Source organism: Sapajus apella, unplaced genomic scaffold (assembly GCF_009761245.1).
Source record: "Sapajus apella isolate SASKATOON/1434 unplaced genomic scaffold, GSC_monkey_1.0 scaffold92, whole genome shotgun sequence".
Taxonomy (NCBI): domain Eukaryota; kingdom Metazoa; phylum Chordata; class Mammalia; order Primates; family Cebidae; genus Sapajus; species Sapajus apella.
The window spans coordinates 3,794,351-3,813,354 of NW_022437032.1; the positions used below are offsets into that span (position 1 = coordinate 3,794,351).

The following is a 19,004-nucleotide window of genomic DNA, read 5'->3' on the forward strand; positions in this document are numbered from 1 at the left end:
CATAAATTGGCATCATAGCTTGGCATCTCTAGGCAAGTTGAATTCGAGCCTATTCTATGGCCCAGGTAGTCCATGCCTGTGCTGTACTTCTCAAACTTACCATGCATAGAAGTCACAAGGGGATCTTCTTTTTTTTTTTTTTTTTTTTTTTTTCTGAGGCAGACTTTTGCTCTGTCACCCAGGCTGGAGTGCAATGGTGCAATCTCAGCTCACTGCAACCTCCAGCTCCCCGGTTCAAGCAATTCTCCTGCCTCAACCTCCCAAGTAGCTGGGATTACAGGCATCCGGCACTACAGCCGGCTAATTTTTGTAGTTTTCAGTAGAGATGAGGTTTCACCATGTTGACCAGGCAGGTTTCGAACTCCTGACCTCAGGTGATCTGCCCACCTCGGCCTCCCAAAGTGTTGGGACTACAGGTGGGAGCCACTGCACCTGGCCCACCTGGGGATTTTTTTTTAAATGCAGATTCTGATGCCAGTGTGTCTCAAAAGTTACCATGTATATGGATCTCCTGGGGACCCTGTTAAAAGCTGATTCTGATTTCAGCAGATGATTTTAAACTGCAGAAGAATCACCTGAGGATCTTGTTAAATACAGATTCTAGATGTAAAGAAACTTTCACGTGTGAATCAGAAAAGCAGTGAAAGAATGCTAACAGCTACACAAGTAGTTCATTTTTTTTTTTTTTTTTTTTGAGACAGAGTCTTACTCTGTCACCCAGGCTGGAGTGCAGTGGCACGATTTCGGCTCACAGCAACTTCCACCTCCGAGGTTAAATTCTCCTGCCTCAGCCTACTGAATAGGTGGGGACTACAGGCACGCGCTACCACACCTAGCTAATTTTTTTGTATTTTTTGTAGAGATGTGTTTTCAAATTTTTTGTATTTTTTGTAGAGACGTAGTTTCACCGTGTTGACCAGATCAAATTGCACACCGCCTCCTGGCAGTAGAAGGTGTAAAGTGTGGTATAATCATATAGTGGAGGTGATGTGGAAAGTGAAAACTCACTCTACACCTGCCTGCAGCAACATGTTTAATCTCCCAAACTTAAAGAAGAAAAAACACTCAAAGTTCACAAAGAGGCAAAGCTAAACAAATATTGTTTAGGTAACAAAGCTTTTAAACAATAATTACACAAAATTAGGGAAGGTGAAAGAAGGTGACAGAAGGAACGAGAAGCTAATGGATGTGAAGGGTTTGGTAAAGCATGAGCTCAGGAGTGCGGGACTAACCAACATGGCAAAGCCTTGTCTCCACTACAAATACAAAAATTAGCAGGGCATGTTGGCACACACCTGTAGTCCCAGCTACTCGGGAGGCTGAGGCCGAAGGATTGCTAGAAGGGCTTCTTTTTCACAAAGAACGTTTCATATCTTTAGTTGTTGGTGGTTACACAGGTGTTCATTTTATTCCTTAAATTGCACAATTACATTTTACACTCTTATAGGTATGCGAAATTTTATGATTTAAGACTTTATAACTTAAAAGATTGCAGTTAGATATATAATAAGATGTTTAGTCACTTCGCCTCACTGCCAACACTGCTGTCTTCATTCCTAGGGACAACTCAAGTTACCAGTTCTCTGGTCCCCTATGCATTCACAAGTTTATGTGTGTGTGTGTATATATATAATTTGTGTTAAAATTTATATAGAGATGCTGTTATGTAAAGTATGATATGCAAATTGTGCATAATGCAAATTATGCTGTTGGGTATATGTGTACATGTGTGCATGTATACATGTGTATGTGTACATATATGTATATAGGTGCGTGTGTACGTGTACGTGTGTATATGCACATGTGTACATATGTGTATATAGGTGCATGCGTACATAAGTGTATGTATACATATGTGCGTGTGTATATAGGTGTGTGTACATGTGTGTATGGGTACATATGTGCGTGTATAGATGCGAGTGTACATATCCGTATGTATATAGATACATGTACATGTGTATGTGTACATAAGTGCATGTGTGCAAGTGTGTGCATGTATATGTGTACGTGTGTGTGCACGTGTATGCGTGGGTGTATACATGTGTACGTGTGTGTATATGTACATGTATGTGTACATGTGTATTGTACATGTATGTGTACGTGTGTACGTGTGTGCATGTGTACGTGTGCATGTGTACGTGTACTTGTGTGCTTGTGTATGTGTGTACATGTGTGTATATGTACATGTGTTTGTGTGCATGTGTGCCTATGTGCATATGTACATATCTGTATGTGTATGTGTGTACGTGGGTGCATGTGTGTACCTATGTGCATGTGTACGTGTGCGTGTGTACATGTGTATTGTACATGTATGCATGTGCATGTGTACGTGTGTACATGTGTATATATGTATATGTGTACATGTGCTTGTGTACATATGGGCGTGTACGTGTGTGCATGTATATATGTGCGTGCACATGTGTGTACATGTGTGCATGTGTATGTGCGCAGATGTATACATATGCACATATGTGATGTGTACATGTGTGCATGTGTACATATGTGCATATGTGTGCATGTGTGTGCGTATGTGCATGTGTGTACATGTGTGGATGTGTATGTATGTACATATGTGTGTGTACATGTGTGTGTATATGGTACATGTGTACGTGTGTGCATGCGTATGGGTACATGCGTGCACATATGTGTATGTGTACATGTGTATGTGTAGATGGGTGCATGTGTACATGTGTGAATGTGTGCATGTGTACATGTTTACGTGTGTGTACGTGTGTATATACACAGATGCCCAACAGCATAATTTGTACACTTTGTCTTTTGGATGTTTCACTTATCATAAAAAATATTCCAGATGAATGCCCATAGAAATGCATTATTTTTTATAGTTTCATAGAATTCTGTTGTATTAAAGTATATCATTATAGGCCGGGTGAGGTGATTCATGCCATTAATCCCAGCACTTTGGGAGGCTGAGTTGGGCAGATCACGAGGTAAAGAGATCGAGACGATCCTGACCAATATGATGAAACCCTGTCTTTCCAAAAATATATACAAAAATTAGCTGGGCATGGTAGTGCGTGCCTGTACTGCCAGCTACTTGGGAGGCTGAGGCAGAAGAATCGCGTGAACCGGGGAGGCGGAGGTTGCAGTGAGCCGAGATCGAGTCACTGCACTCCAGCCTGGCAACAGAGCAAGACTCTGTTTAAAAAAAAAAAAAGAAAGAAAGAAAGTATGTCATTATTTATTTTAATTATTAATTCTTAACTATAAAGTAGCATATGAATACAATCCCTATTATCAAAGAAAGAAAAGGAAAAAGAGAAACTGGCCAGGCACAGTGGCTCAGGCCTGTAATCCCAGCACTTTAGGAGGCTGAGGCAGTCAGATCACCTGAGGTCAGGAGTTTGAGACCAGCCTGACCAACATGGAGAAAACCTGCCTCTACTAAAAATACAAAATTAGGTGGGTGTAGTGGTGCATGCCTGTAATCCCAGCAACTCAGGAGGCTGAGGCAGGAGAATCACTTGAACCTGGGAGGTGGAGGTTGCAGTGAGCTGAGATCACACTACTGCACTCCAGCCTAGGCAATAGAAGTGAAACTCAAAAAAAAAAAAAAAAGAAAGAAAGAAATATTACTATGCATAATGTCCAGACAGAGAGAGAGAGACAGTGAGAGAAACATTTAGGTTTTCCAATCCTCCCTCCTCCAAACTTCTCTCCTTTCCCCACCTTGCTTAAGATATAGCCAGTATAAGCCAGGCACCATGGCTCACACCTGTAATCCCAGCACGTTGGGAGGCCAAGATGGATGAATCACTTGAGCTCAGGAGTTCAAGACCAGACTGGCCAACATGGTGAAACCTTGTCTCTACCAAAAATATAAAAATTAGCCAGGTGTGGTAGCATGTGCCTGTAGTCCCAGCTACTTGGGAGGCTGAGGCTTGAGGAACGCTGGAAACTGGTAAGTCGAGGTTTCAGTGGGCCATGATCATGCCATGGCACTCCAGCCTGGGCAACAGAGTGAGGCCCTGTCTCCAAAAAAAAAAAAAAAAAAATAGCTGTAGCCAGCATGTATTCTTTCAGTCCTTTTTTCACTGGGTTTACATGAATATGTATTTCACCATTGAAAATAGAGATTTGAATATGTGTTTAGGTCTATATATCTATGTGGGGCTTGCTTTTTTTCTTTAATGCAATATATCTTAGAGCTGTAACCATGCTTATATTCATAAATCTGGCCTGGTATTTCATGATATGGCTAAACCTCAATTTATTGTAGCCTCTTCCCTATTGTTGGACATTGAGGGTTTTTTTTTTTTTTTTTTTTATATGCTACAACAATGACTTGCAACTAACACTCTTGGACATTCTCCCTTGCGCGCCTGTGCAAATGTTTCTCTGGAGGAGAATGAATGGAAAGCAGAATTGATAGATTGGCAGGACATATTTTAAAACGTATTGCCAAATTGCCCTCGAAAGTGGCCATAAACATTCATGCTCTCACTAGCAATGCATTTGAAAACCAATTTGCCTGTACTCTTGCTAACAGTAGATGTCCTGAGTGTTTTTAATTTTTATTGATCTGATAGGTGAAAACAAACAGTGGGTATGAGCTTTACTACCCATTCCCTTTATAATTAGTAAGATTGAACACCCCTTCCATGTTCGTTGCTCAGAATCTGCATTTAACAAGATCCCCCGGTGATTCCTCTGTACGTTAAGTTTGAGAAGCACCGAAATCAGAATCTGACTTTTAACTAGGTCCCCAGGTGATCCGTATACATGTTACATTTTGAGACACACTGGCATCAGAATCTGCATTGTAACAAGATTCCCAGGTGACTTCTCTGCACAATGAGTGAAAAATACAGCCAAGGCATGGAATAGCTAGCTCCTGCTCAGCATGTGTGTGCGTTTAATCTTTTCTATCAGGACATGTGGAAACCAGTGTTTCTGTTTATTTGAATTTACGTTTCTTTAATCATAAGTGACCTTGAACATTTTTTTTTTCAAATTTTTACATATGTTTTTCTTATCTGGGAGCTACCTAGTCCCTGAATTGCCTTAGTTTGCTTCAATCATACCAAAGTTGGTCTTTTTTTTTTTTTAAGACAGCCTCACTCTGTCACCCGGCTGGAGTGCAGTGGTGCCATCTCAGCTCACTGCAGCCTCTGCCTCCTGGGTTCAAGTAATTCTCCTGCCTCAGCCTCCTGAGTAGCTGGGACTACAGGTGGACACCACCACCCCCAACTAATTTTTTTGCATTTTTAGTAGAGATGGAGTTTCACCATATTGGCTAGGATGGTCTCAATCTCTTGACCTCGTCATCTGCCCACCTCAGCCTCCCAAAGTGCTGGTATTACAGGCATGAGCCACCACACCCAGCCCTAAAGTTGCTCTTAAAAGAGTCTTTGCTGTTGCTCCTCCCTCCCCCAGAATGCTCGCTCCCTGGTTCTTTCCATGGCTGGCTATTGCATTTGTGTTTTAGCTCAAAGGTAACTTCTAGCCAAAGTCAGGTGCCCACGACTACCACCCAGTCACTCCCAATCACACTACCATGGTGTTTTGATCATAGCACCTGTTGCTATCTAAAGTGACCTTGTACATTCTCTGGTTACTTCTCTGAATCCCCTCTGGATCTTGTCTGTCTTGGACCTCACTCTATCTCCAGCACCTAGAAAAGAGCCAGGCAATAAAGTGGGCTCAAAGAATTGTTATCAAATGAACTAATAAATGAATTCCTGCCAGTGAGGTGGCTCATGCCTATAATCCCAGCACTTGAGGAGGCCAAGGTAGGTAGATCACCTGAGGTCAGCAGTTTGAGACCAGCCTGGCCAACATGGGGAAACCCCATCTCTATTAAAAATTCAAAAATAAATAAATAGCCAGGTATGGTGGCAGGTGCCTGCAATTTTAGCTCCTTGGGAGGCTAGGGCAGGAGAATCAATTGAACCCAGGAGACAGAGGTTGCAGTGAGCCAAGATCATGCCACCGCACTCTAGCCTGGGTACCAGAGTGAGACTCCATCTCAAAAAAAAAAAAAAAAAAAAAAAAGAATTCCTGGCAAGGGTAATGATCAAGAAATAAGATTTGTTCCTGTCTAGTTTTACAACCCTTTGGGGAATCATTTGTACCTGGATAAACATTTATTTGTTCCTTCTGGTATTCATAGTGGAGTGGTAGTATTAATGTTACAAGTTAAATGAGGATGCTTAGGAAGGAGAGCCCAGCCAAGCACAATGGCTTGCACCTATAATCCCAGCACTTTGGGAGGCCAAGATGGGAGGATCACTTGAGCTCAGGAGTTCAAGACCAACATGGTGAAACACCTTCTCTACACACAAAAAAAATAGTCTGGGTGTGGTGGCATGTGCCTGTAGTGAGGAGGCTAAGGTGGGAGGATCGCTCGAGACCGGAAAGTTGAGACTGCAGTGAGCCAAGATCACACCACTGTACTCCAGGCTGAGTAACAGAGCAAGACCCTGCCTTCCCGGTTCCCACCCACCCCCACTGCAAAAAAAAACAACCTTTTTTTAAAGGAAAGAGAGCTCGGGTGCCCACATCATGAGAGGCCCAGGACAATCAGAGACAACATTCTATTGACAATTTGTTTTAGTCTTTTTCTCTTTAAAAAGAAGAGTAAGCTTTCCTCATTTAATACATGGATTGAAACTCTGAAAGCATGGGAACTCTGCAACTCAGAGTTTAGTAAAATCACACATCCTTGTTGGCTTCAAATCTATTTCCATGCACAACAGTATCTGTGCCTAGTTAAGTGGAATAACCAATTACAGATGGGTACTATTTTCATAGATAACTGTAACTTTTACCCCATTGCCGTAAATAACTTAATACTTAGAGTAGTACCTCTGTACTAGACATTGTTCTGTGCTGTTTACTACATAAACTCACTAATCCTGAAGCCACTGTCACTGCGTTGGCATTGCCATTTTATTAATGAGAAAAATGAGGCACAGAACAGCTTTCTTGAGATCACAGGGGTGGGATGTAAACTGAGCCAGGAGCCGGGATTTTTTATTTTTTTATTACTTATTTATTTATTTATTTATTTTTTTTGGGAGATGGAGTCTCGCTGTCTGTTGCCAGCCTGGAGTGCAGCGGCGTGATTTTCGCTTATTCCAACCTCTGCCTCCTGGGTTCAAGCGATTTTTGTGCCTCAGCCTCCTGAGTAGTTGAATTACAGGCACCCGCCACCACACCCCAGCTAAATTTTTTGTATTTTTAGTAGAGACAGGATTTCGCTGTGTTGTCCAGGCTGGTCTCAAACTCCTGATCTCAGGTGATCCACCCACCTCGGCTTCCCAAAGTGCTGGGATTATAGGTGTGAGCCACTGCACCTGGCCAGAGCCAGGATTCTAACTCAGGTTGGTTCCAGACTGTGCTCTTAGTTATTACATTATCCTGCCTCTGGAATCTTTATGATGTTTGTAAAGAGAGGTAGAGTGACCAGAAGAATCTGTTGTATAATTCAGAGGTATGCTGTTTATCTCTTGGAAAATTACTTAAGAGTTATGAGAATTACAGATATTCTCCATTTTTCTTCCATAAAGCGATAATGTTTGAAAATTTACTGACTTTCTGTATGAACAAAAGGAGATTACCTAACAGCTATTAAAAATAAAAATCAGGACACAGGCGATATATGAAGAATGAGGAAGTAACTAGTTTTCAACAGAAACATCCTATGGAGAAAGTACTTTTAAATGCATGTTTGGGCCAGGCATGGTGTCTCATGCCTGTAATCCCAGCACTTTATGAGGCAAAGGTAGGCAGATCACCTGAGGTCAGGAGTTCGAGACCAGCTTGGCCAACATGGTGAAACCCTGTCTCTACTAAAAATACAAAAATTAGCCAGACGCAGTAGCATGCACCTGTAGTCCCAACTACTTGGGAGGCTGAGGCTGGAGAATCACTTGAACCCAGGAGGAAGAGGTTGCAGTGAGCCAAGATCCCACCACTGCATTGCAGCCTCTGTATTGGGGGAGTTGGGGGAGGTGGTGGGAGATATGCATGTTTGGCCATGATTCTCTTATGTGATATTGTTGCTGAACACAATGAAAAGTTGTCACCTATAAGAACCTCAATCTACATGTTTAAACTTAGCAACACTTTTTTTTTTTTTTTGAGGCAGAGTCTTGCTGCTGCCCAGGCTGGAGTACAGTGGTGCAACTTGGGCGGTTTGTTTTCGAGACAGTATCTTACTCTGTGCCCAGGCTAAAGTGCAGTGGTGCAAATATGGCTCACTGCAGCCTCGACCTCCAAGGCTCAAGCCATCCTCCTGCCTCAGCTTCCAGAGGAGCTGGGACCACAGGTGCGTGTCACCTGCCCAGCTAATTTTTGTATATTTTTTGTAGAGACAGTTTTGCCATGTCGCCCAGGCTGGTCTTGAACTCCTGAGCTCAAGTGATCTGCCCACCTCAGCTTTCCAAAGTGCTACAACTATAGGCGTGAGCCACTGCCCTGGCCTGTGTTATCTCTTACACCTTGCTGGGGAAGTGTAAGTTAATACAATCATTTTGGCCTTATCTCTTATCCCGCCCCAAGGTATACATTCACTCAAGAGAAACTCTGACACTTTTTAGAAAGATCATGGCAGCACTGTTCACAATGGCAAAGACCTGGCAAAGGCCCAAGTGCCCATGGACAGGAGAGTAGGTGAAGAAACTGTCAGGCAGTTTCTTCCTGTCTCAGGATATTGCATTCCAAGCATATACTATAGTTATTCTTGAGAGCTACAAGCAAGAAAGGGAGATAAACCAGGTCAGTCCAAGCCTACCTGAAGAGCTGTCCTGCATATATAGTGATGGCATTGGTAGATGTGGTCTTTGGGAAGTGATTAGGTCATGGAGGTGAAGCCATCATGAATGAGATTAGTGCCCTTATGAAAGAGGCCTAGAAGAAACACCTCATTCCTTCCACCTGGTGAGAAGAGAGTGAGCAGGCGGCTATGAGGAAGTGGGCCCTCATTGGATGCTGAATCTGCTGGAACCTTGAACTTTCCGGACTCCAGAACTATGAGAAATAAATTTATGTTATTTAAAAAAAAAAAAAAAAAATTCACACACTGGAATATTTACAGAGCGGTCAAAATCAATCAACAATGACATCAATTTGGATGATCTCAGCAAAATAATACTAAGTGAAAAAAAGTAATTCTTGGCCCAGCTACTCAGGAGGCTGAGGCAGGAGAATTGCCTGAACCCAGGAGGCGGAGGTTGCCGTGAGCTGAGATCTCGCCATTGCACTCCAGCCTGGGTAACAAGAGCGAAAATTCGGTTTAAAAAAAAAAAAAAAAAAGTAATTCTTGGAAGATTACATACCCTTTTATATTCATTAAATATTAAAATTGTATTTTTTAAGGAATGCATGTAGGTGTGATAAAACTTGCTAAAGAGAAAAAAAAATGAGATCTGCAGGAGTCAAGTTTCAGAGAAGGGGACATCAGGAGGCCATATGAAGAGAGATGTGGGTTGGGGTTAAGGTCCTACTTTTGGGCAGTACGTTCCATTCCCTGGTACTGATTACATCATAATGAACAGAGGTGCAAGCAAGCAGCCTAAAGAATGTAAGCAAGTGTAGGCTAACAGTAGGCCAGTAATGATTCCTGTACCAATCATTGATTGTGTACACCTGAGGCAAAACGATAGCAACAAAGTAAATACAAACACACATACACACCTCAAGCAGTTTAAGTGGGTATCAGATGTCTCCCATCTCCCCAACGCACCCCTCTTTCACCCCAGAGGCAACCGCTGTTTATCCAGTCTCCTTCTCAAAAGGAGACACAATAAACATGAGTATGTGTGTCTGTGCATACATATATATGAATTTTTTTTTTGAGACAGAGTCTCCCTCTGTCACCCAGGCTGGAGTGCAGTGGTGCAATCTTAGCTCCACCTCCCGATTCAAGGGATTCTCCTGCCTCAGTTTCCCCAGTAGCTGGGATTACAGGTCCACACCACCACCCTCAGCTAATTTTTTGTATTTTTAGTAGAGACAAGGTTTAATCATGTTGGCTAGGCTGGTCTAGAACTCCTGATCTCATGTGATCCACCCACCTCGGCCTCCCAAAGTACTGGATTACAAGCGTGAGCCACCGCGCCTGGCCACGCGTATATATTTTCAAATGTCTTTACAGATACATGTAACTACACATACATCCCAAAGAAGATGAAGTTTTGTGTTTTTTAAGAAGTATAGGAAATTTAACCTGAAGTGACTTCAGCCGGCATTACACAAACATTCCTAAGTCGATTCACAACCTGAAAATCAAGGGGGAGTTTGAGGAAAACAGGTCAGCTTTTGAGAAATTGAAACAAGCCAAAACGCTGTTCTCGCAGGCCCTGCCCTGGGGTTCGCCAACAGTAACCTCACAGACGGCGCATTTCAGATGCTGCTGACCCCCCAGGACCACCCGGTAAAACTCAAAAGCGGCGCTGTTAAAAATACAGATTCTCAGGCCCCGCCCCAAAAACCCGAAGCTGAGCCTGCCTGGGTCTTTTTGAAACAAGGGGCCCCCACGTGATTCTCAGGTTCGGGCAAGCTTAGGGCACAACCCTGTCTTAAGTAACTCCCCAATCTGAAGAAAGTAAACACCTGGGGGCTGTAGGTGGCTTTCTCGATCCCTGTTGGATGTCACTTACGTGGTGCCAGGAAGGGTCTCCCTCGGGTCTCATCAGGGTCCCAGCCAGTCTGAGCACGAACGCTAATTAGCTCAACCCCCCCCCCCCCAGGACAGCGCCTCTGTCACCTGCTGGGCGGGGCCTGCGCCGGGTTGGCCCCAGAAGCTCTCCTGTGTGGTCCGAGAGTGTGTGGTCCGAGTCACCGGGCGGGAGCGGACGCTCATAGATAAAAATACACATTCCTGGCCTCGGCCACCGGAATCCAGAACTTCGGAATCTGCATTTTTAACCGGCTCCTCCAGGAACATGTTCTCCCTGCAGCTGGAGACACTCTGGTCTCATTTAAAATTTAAATTTGGGTGTGCAGCGGGGCTGAGAACCAGGAGTGGAGGTCGTGCTTCTCAGCTCGGATGCACTCAGAATAACCTGTATGTGTGATGGGGGTGGTGAGCGGCGGGGAGACGGCTTTTAAAATATATCCCAGTGCCCAGGTCCCAGTCCAAACCAATTAAGTCCGAATCTAAAAGCGCAGCCTGTGTAGCGTGGCAGCCACAGCGCCACCTGGGAGCTCGTTAGAAATACAGGAGCTCAGGCCCCACCCCAGACCCACTGAGTCAGAATCTGCATTTTAACGAGATCCCCAGTGACTCGCACGCACATTAAAGTTGGAGGAGAGCTGCGCTTCTGAAATTTTAATGGGCAAACGAATCACCTGGGGATCTCGTTAAAATGCAGACACGGTTTCTCAAACTTTAATGTGCATGCGAATCACCTGGGGAGCTTGTTAAAATGCAGATTCTGATTCAGCGGGTCTGGGGTGGAGCCCGAGAGTCTGCATTTCTAACGAGCTCCCAGGTGTCGCGGGCTGCCCGGGCGCGGACCGCAAGTCCTCGGGACCCCTGGGGTCTTGGCTCTAGGCCAATCAGCCGTCAGGACTCTTGATAAATCGCCCTGCTCGGCTGATGAGCAGAATTGCTGGGACATGCGCGTTCCTGCTGAAGGGGGGTAATTTCCGAACTCCGGGAATTCGTTGTGTGAAGTAGGCCACTCCTAGGGACGCGCCGGGAGACCCGTCCTCGCGCCATGTCGCGGCGCAAGCAGGCCAAGCCCCAGCACCTCAACTCCGAGGAGCCGCGGCCTGCGCGCCGAGAGTGCGCGGAGGTGGCCCCGCAGGTGGCGGGGGAGCCCGGTGAGTAGCGCTGCGGGAGCCCCACCCTGGGGTTGAGGGCTGGTGCTCCGAGGTTCTCTGGATCCGCGCGCGTACGGGGACCGGGGCAGGGGGGCTGGAAGGGCTGGCGAAGAGTCCGGCGCGGAGTCCTGGGACTCGGACCTGGGCGTTCCCGCAGCCGCCTCTGTAAATTACACCCTCCTCGAGTTAACCGTACCTCTCCCCGCCTGGATCCCTCCAGCCACTCCTTAACAGCTAGCTGGTCTACGAGTTTGCCCCCCAAACACGCTGGAAGGATGCTCTGAGGACCCCTCACACTATTTTCGGGGTGCGCGGGTACCCGAGTTCCCTACCTCCTTGGCACCGGGCTTCGGCTGTGCGCCTGGAAGGTGTCTCCTTGCCGTGGGGTTACGTTTCAAATGCGTTGTCTAGGGAAGGCCTCACCGAGGAGCGGACCTCCGAGTGAAGACCGAAAGGATGGGAGAGGGCGAGCCGTGCAGGTAGCCGGGGGGAAGAGCATTCCAGGCCGAGGGAACGCCAGCGCTGCTGCAGCCCGAGAGATCTGGGGAGGCCGGAGAGGTGACGGGCGGGGGAGGTAGACGGCCGGGGATGTGGGGGCGGCCGTGAGCCCCGGTAAGAGCTCTGCGTTTTATCTGAGCGAAGTGAGAGCCATGGTGGGGGCAGAGCAGTGATACTGTCGCACTTAGCAGGCGGGCCCGCACCCCCTCCTTGGTTGCCACGTGGACACGGGATGTAGCAAGGAGATCCTCGGCTACCCTAAGCCCCCTGGGCAGCGTTTCTCGTCCGGGGATCCTCTGCTTCAGAAGAGCCTGCGAGAGAGGAGCTTTGGTGGCTAGCCAGATTACTCGTGCGCCTTGGGACACCCTGCCTCCACTGCGAATCTCGGGGTGGGGTTGGGCAATCTGCATTTCTAAAGCGCTTTCCTTTCTGCTTCTCTTGTGCTTAGATTAAGACATTGCAGGTTCCTACTTTCTCTTCTGCCTACCAGCTCCTCGTGGTTAGCCGAGGCCTTTCCTTTAAGGGAGTAGGGAAAGGAGTTGTAACTTGACTTCCTCTTCTCCCCGGCTCTTTGCTGGCGCCGGCGGAAAGGGGGATATTGGGTCCCCTCTCTGGGGAGGCCTCCCACCTCCAGAGGCGCGGGCTCTCTAGCTTCCGCACCAACTTCCAGAACAGTCGGTCTGGTGGGCTTTGACCACACCTTCCCGAGGAGGTGGTGGAGGGGAGTAGATTAATGAAGGCTCTACTAAATTAAGAGTTTAAATGTTAAAATAAAGTTTGTTCGGGTGGAGCTGCCGTAACTAGAATAGCATAATCACCCTCGTGCCCTGGGACAGAGATAGGGAGGTGAGTCTTACCGGACCAAGCCCCCTAGGGCGAGGGGCGGGGCTCTTGCTGAGTCTCTGCGTCTAGGGGAAGTTGGGGAGGTTCTGGGGATGTTTAGAGAATTGCTGAATAATCCCGGGCTGGAGTTGAAAGTCAGTGCACTGAGCTACTTTTGATTCCTGCAGCCAACACTGCGAGGCGCCTTCTGGAGCTGCACCCAGCGTTTCGGGCACGGGGAGGGTGTTGTGCGTCGTGGATACTGAGGTGCCTTCCTATGGGAGCAGGATGTAAAGTCCGCCTGCCTAGTAGTGTGCCTGAACTCCAGCCGCCACTTGGTGGGGGGGAGGGGGAGGAAGCAGTCTTCCAACTGACGTCGTACCCTAGCATCTTTGGTCTGCCCTCAACACTGGCAAGGGGGTATGTTTTACTAAGGCTGGGCCACTCAATTTGCACGTGTCTTTGCAACTCAAGTAGCTTTTGGAGGAAAATGCAGTGGAAAGTAATTAGACTTCACATCACCACCAATAAAATGACAGAGGAGTGGGAGGGACCTTACTGAGGGAACCTCATCCTTTCCCCAGGGGTTAAAACACTGGCTGTGGTAACCTGGTTTCGAATTGCTAAATGTAGCCCACCCCTAATTCCAGATGCAGAGGGTCCCCCAGCTAGACCTTTCCCCAGGAGAGTGGGCTTCAGTCCTTCCTTGGTTTCCTGGATCTCTAAATGTAAAAGAAATCTTTTTGAGACACTTCACACCTGCCTATCAGAGGCTTTATCTGGGTCATCCTTTAACTCACCTCATTTATCTAGTTTCTTTGAAAACATGCATTTTTCTCCCCAAGAATCTGTTAGAATCTTATGTGTGTACATCAGTGAATAACACTAATAACATTTATACAGTGTTGACTAATACACAAGGTTCTCTTACATATAGTAAAGAACTTCATCTAAGCCAATGAGAACAGGGGCCATAATCCCCATTTCACAGATGTGGAAACTGAGAAACAGGGAAGTTGAGTAGCTAACCCAGGGGCCACGACTAATAAATGGTAAAACTGGAATTTGAGGCCAGGTGCAGTGCCTCACACCTGTAATACCAGCACTTTGGGAGGTCAAGGCGGGCAGATCACAAGGTCAGGAGTTCGAGACCAGCCTGGCCAACATGGTAAAACCGTCTCTACTAAAAATACAAAAGTTAGCCAGTAATGGTGGTGCACACCTGTAATCCTGGCTACTCAGGAGGCTGAGGCAAGACAATCGCTTGAACCTGGGAGGCGGAGGTTGCAGTGAGCCAACATCATGCCATTGCCCTCCAACCTGGGCGACGAGATCAAGACTGAGTAATAAACTGGAATTTGAAACTTACCAGCTGGCTTCCCAGTCTGTTCCCCAAAACCACGTTGTTGTACAGTGCCTCACTTAGATTTGTTTTCAGTCTTGCTTGACTTGTGTGGAGTTAAAACCCTCAAGAGTTTAATGGTTTTCTAGTATGTGAGTTGCTAAGTAGTTTTCTTTCTTCCCCTGAGGGCCATAGGATGCACTGCAGATCTGGTGAGAGTGGGTTCCTATGAGCTGAAAACTTCCAGTCCTGCGACCCTGAATATCCGAGCCAGTTTCTTGCTCACAGAGCAAAAGTCTCCAAAGTATGTTTCCCAGACCTGCATGGGCATCAATTGAGAACTTGTTAGAAGTGAAAAATCACCGGCTCCACCCCAGACCTACTCAATCGGGAACTGCAAAGGGGGTGCCCATGCCACCTGGGTTTTAAGCAGCCTTCTAGGCAATTTTGATACACGCTCATGTCTGAGAACCACTGGCAAAAAATACAAAAACTAGCCGGGTGTGGTGCATGCCTGTGGTCCCAGCTACTCGGGAGGCTGAGGTAGGAGGCTGGCTTTGAGCCTAGGAGGCAGAGGTTGCAGTGAGCCACATTTGTGCCATTGCACTCCAGCCTGGGTGACCGAGCGAAACCGTGTCTCAAAAATTGCAAGTCCCTGAAATCTACCTCTACTTGATCCACAATACCACCCTTCTCCCTGCCCTAAGATTTCAGTGAGTCTAGGGTAAGGCCTGGGAAACAACACTGAAGCCATGACCTAGGTGACTATGACACAGTGTCAGGATGACACTTCGAAGAAACACTGGAAATAGGACTAGTGCAGACTTTGTCAGCCCTAGCCCTGTTGACCTTTGGGGCTGCATTGCTTCCTTGTGGGGACTGTCCTACACATTATAGGATGTCTAGCAGCATCCCTGGCCTTGACCAACTGGATGCCACTCTGACACATGCATGCAAACAGAATTATGACAATTGAAAAATGTTGGGCCAGGCACAGTGACACCTGTAATCCTAGCATGTTGACCAACCTGGCCAACATGGTCACAGCCTGTCTGTACTAAAACACAAAAATTAGCTGGGCATAGTGGCATGTACCTACTCGGGAGGCTGAGGCAGGGGAATTGCTCGAACCCAGAAGGCAGAGGTTGCAGTGAGCTGAGATCATGTCACTGCACTTTAGCCTGTGTGACAGAGCAAGACTCCATCTCCAAAAAGTAAAAATTAAAAAAAAAAAAAAAAAATGTTCCCAGGCATCGCTGAGTGTCCTCTGGTGGTAGAATGGCCCCCATGCGGCTAGATCACTTGTTAAGGGTCTTTGAGCACAACTGTAGGGCACGTTGGGAGCCAGAAGTAGGGCTGAGTGCCCCACAGGGTCGTGGGGTGAGCCTTATGCTGTGCTGAGGCACAGGATCTGAGAAATAGAGGACACAGAAGTACAAAGAAAATGCAGCTGGGCTCGGGGGGCCATGCCACCTATAAGCGGCAAGCAGCTAGCGAGGGTGGCGAGCCCCGAATGTCCAGAATCATGAGTATTTATTGTGTATAGGTTAGGGGGTAGGGCAGTGAGTGAAATCATCTTTAAGGATAGTGATAGGGTCGTGAGCAATAAAACATAGGGTCTACCCCCATTAGGTCACCTGGGCCAGGAGGTGGACAGCGCGCAGCAAGGGGCCTGTTCCCACGAAGGCAAGGGCCGTGTGCAGTAAGGGGTCCACCCCCATTAGGTCACCTGAGGCTTGAAGGTGGGCCGCGCGAAGTGAAGAAGTTGCAGTGTGCGATACTTCTATCTACGGGAAAACTACTTCTAAGAAGATTTATGGGAGAATGCTTTAAGTCACATAGCAGTGACAGAGCTGTCAAGGTTACCACCACCTTCTGGCAGCTTCCAATGGATTCTATGGGAAGATGCTTTTCAAGCAGCACAGTAGCAAGGTGGATTGCCGTTCTGAGGGCAGCCTCCACAAGAACTGGAGCAAGGTCCTACAACTCCTTTATCAGGAGGAGTGGCTCTTGCCCCAAGCCGGCCATAGAGCAGGTATCTTTACAATACTGAACGCTGCCTCCTGGGCCAGGGATTCTTGTCCTGGTATAACTGTTTTCCCTTAATTCATGCTCTGCACTGTGTCTGTTCCAGGCATTTCTCAGATTAAGCTACTTATTCCTTAATTCATGCTCTGTACTGTGTCCACTCTAGGCATTCCTCCGATTATGAACTAAGATATAATTATAGGTATATATGTAGGGAAATATTCTTTAGGCACTCATACTATCAACTATTATATGATTATATATAGAGGATTATATAAAGGGATTCTTCAAGCCCTAATTCTATAAACTAATATATGATTATGTAAAGGATTATATAAAAGGAAATAGCTGAGTAGTAACACTATAAAGTGAGATATTCCTCAAGCCCGAACTGTGCCAGGGCTCTGCTTAGCTCTCATTCCTTGGTGCCTATATGGGGAGTTACCCACAACAACTGCTATAACGTGACATCTGTAGTCCCCCTAATGTGTGACATCTGAAGACACAAAATTGTGAGCATTTACTCAACTCAGACTGGGCACTGTACTGAGAACTTAAATTTTTTTTTATGTTTAACTCTGCAACACATATATTATCTCCTTTTGCAAACTAGTAAACTGAAGCTCAGAAAGGTTAAGCAGCTCACCAGTAGTCCCACAGCACGTAGCTGAGAAAACCCTCTGCCTAAAACTAAAGCCCTCACCACTGTGCTCTACAACTTCTCATGCTAAGATTCCTTTACCCCCAGAAACCTCTCAATAAAAGTGAAATCTGGCTGGGCACAGTGGCTCACACCTGTAATCCCAACACTGGGAGGCCGAGGCAGGTGGACCCACAAGGTCAGGAGTTCAAGACCAGCCTGGCCAACATGGTTAAACCCCGTCTCTACTAAAAGAAAATACCAAAAAACGAGTGGTATGCACCTGTAATCCCAGTTACTCGGGAGGCTGAGGTGGAAGAATTTCTTGAACCCAGGAGGCGGAGGTTGCAGTGAGCTGAGATGGTACCACTGCACTCCAACCTGGGCAACAGGGCAAGACTTCATCTCAAAAACTTCCAAATAAAAATTGCATGGACCTACTGTTTAAAAAAAAGGGCAGGGTGCAGTGGCTCATGCCTATAATCCTAGTACTTTGGGAGACCAAGGCTGGTGGATCACAAGGTCAAGAGGGCGAGACCATCCTGGCCAACATGCTGAAACTCCGTCTCTAAAAAAAATTTTTTTAAGTGAAATTCTCCTTTTCTAATCTTGTGACAGAAAGTTCTAGACCTTGACCTGTAATTCATAAGCTAGTCAATCTTTTAGGGCTTCAGATGGCTGGGCGCAGTGACTATAATCCCAACACTTGGGGAGACCAAGGCGGGTGGATCACTTGAGGTCAGAAGTTCGAGACCAACTTAGCCAACATGGTGAAACCCTGTCTCTACTAAAAATGCAAAAATTAGGCAGGCATGATATGGCACACCTGTAATCCCAGCTACTTGGGAGGCTGAGGCAGGAGAATCACTTGAACTCAGGATGCAGAGGTTGCGGTGAGCCGAGATCATGCCACAGCATGCCAGTCTGAGCAACAGAGTGAGATACTACTTCAATTAAACATTTTCAGATACTGATAGGACCTTTTTTTCCTTTGGATTTAAGTCTATTTTGAGATAAGTTATTTCAGAATCTTCTAGGAGTACTTAATCTTTGCTATAGAAATCTTAAAACCTACATATTAGATTGAAACCTGAAATTTTTTGACCGTTTTGGCTAACAAAAATGGCAATTTCACATGGTCCAACTCTCCTAAAAATAGAATAATACAGTGAACTCTCACATAGCCCTTGATCCACTGTGACTAGTAGTATGTGGCCACCTTCATTTCTCCTTATGCCAGCTCTCCCCCTGGATTATTTTGCAGAAAAACTTGCATATCATACAACAATGTTTCAGCATTCATCCTTAGACTATGGGAATGCTTTTTAAACTCTAATTCCATTTTCATACAAAAGTATAAAACCCCTCCAGTGAGTGAGCACACTTCTATCTCAAATAGCTTTTTCCGTATATTCTAATTGGGAGCCAAGTCAAGTCCCGATAGTATCAATCATCTCAAGTCTCTCAATCTTTGGTTTTTCTCCTCTTCCATCTTTTTTTTTTTTTTTTTTTTGCCTTTTAGGTTTTGGGGTACATGTGAAGAACATGCAAGAGTGTTGCATAGGTACACACATGACAGCGTGATTTGCTGCCTTCCTTCCCATCACCTGTATCTTGCATTTCTCCCCATGTTCTGTCTCCCCAACTCCCCACCCCCTGCTGTCCCTCCCCTATTTCCCCCCTACAGACCCCAGTGTGTGATGGTCTCCTCCCTGTGTCCAGGTGTTCTCATTGTTTAACACCCACCTATGAGTGAGAACGTGCGGTGTTTGATTTTCGCTTCTTGTGTCAGTTTGCTGAGAATGATGGTTTCCAGGTTCATCCATGTCCCTACAAACCGTCTTTCTTTATTTGTTGAAACAACTGTGTTTTATCCTGGAG

At 46.2% G+C, this 19,004-nt stretch overlaps 1 protein-coding gene across 2 annotated transcripts in view; it reads left to right on the plus strand.

Annotated features, from left to right (window-relative positions):
* The window catches only part of ZFP64 (ZFP64 zinc finger protein), a 96,417-nt gene that overhangs the window by 62,908 nt on the left and 14,505 nt on the right, over positions 1–19,004 (plus strand). The window contains exon 1 of one of the 2 annotated variants that reach the window (XM_032255975.1): positions 10,992–11,793. The exons of the other annotated variant lie outside the window; for it this stretch is intronic. Coding sequence (XP_032111866.1) covers positions 11,688–11,793 — 106 coding nt within the window. The 5' untranslated portion in view covers positions 10,992–11,687. Of the gene's footprint in view, positions 1–10,991; positions 11,794–19,004 lie in introns of those variants that run through there. 2 annotated transcript variants of the gene reach the window in all.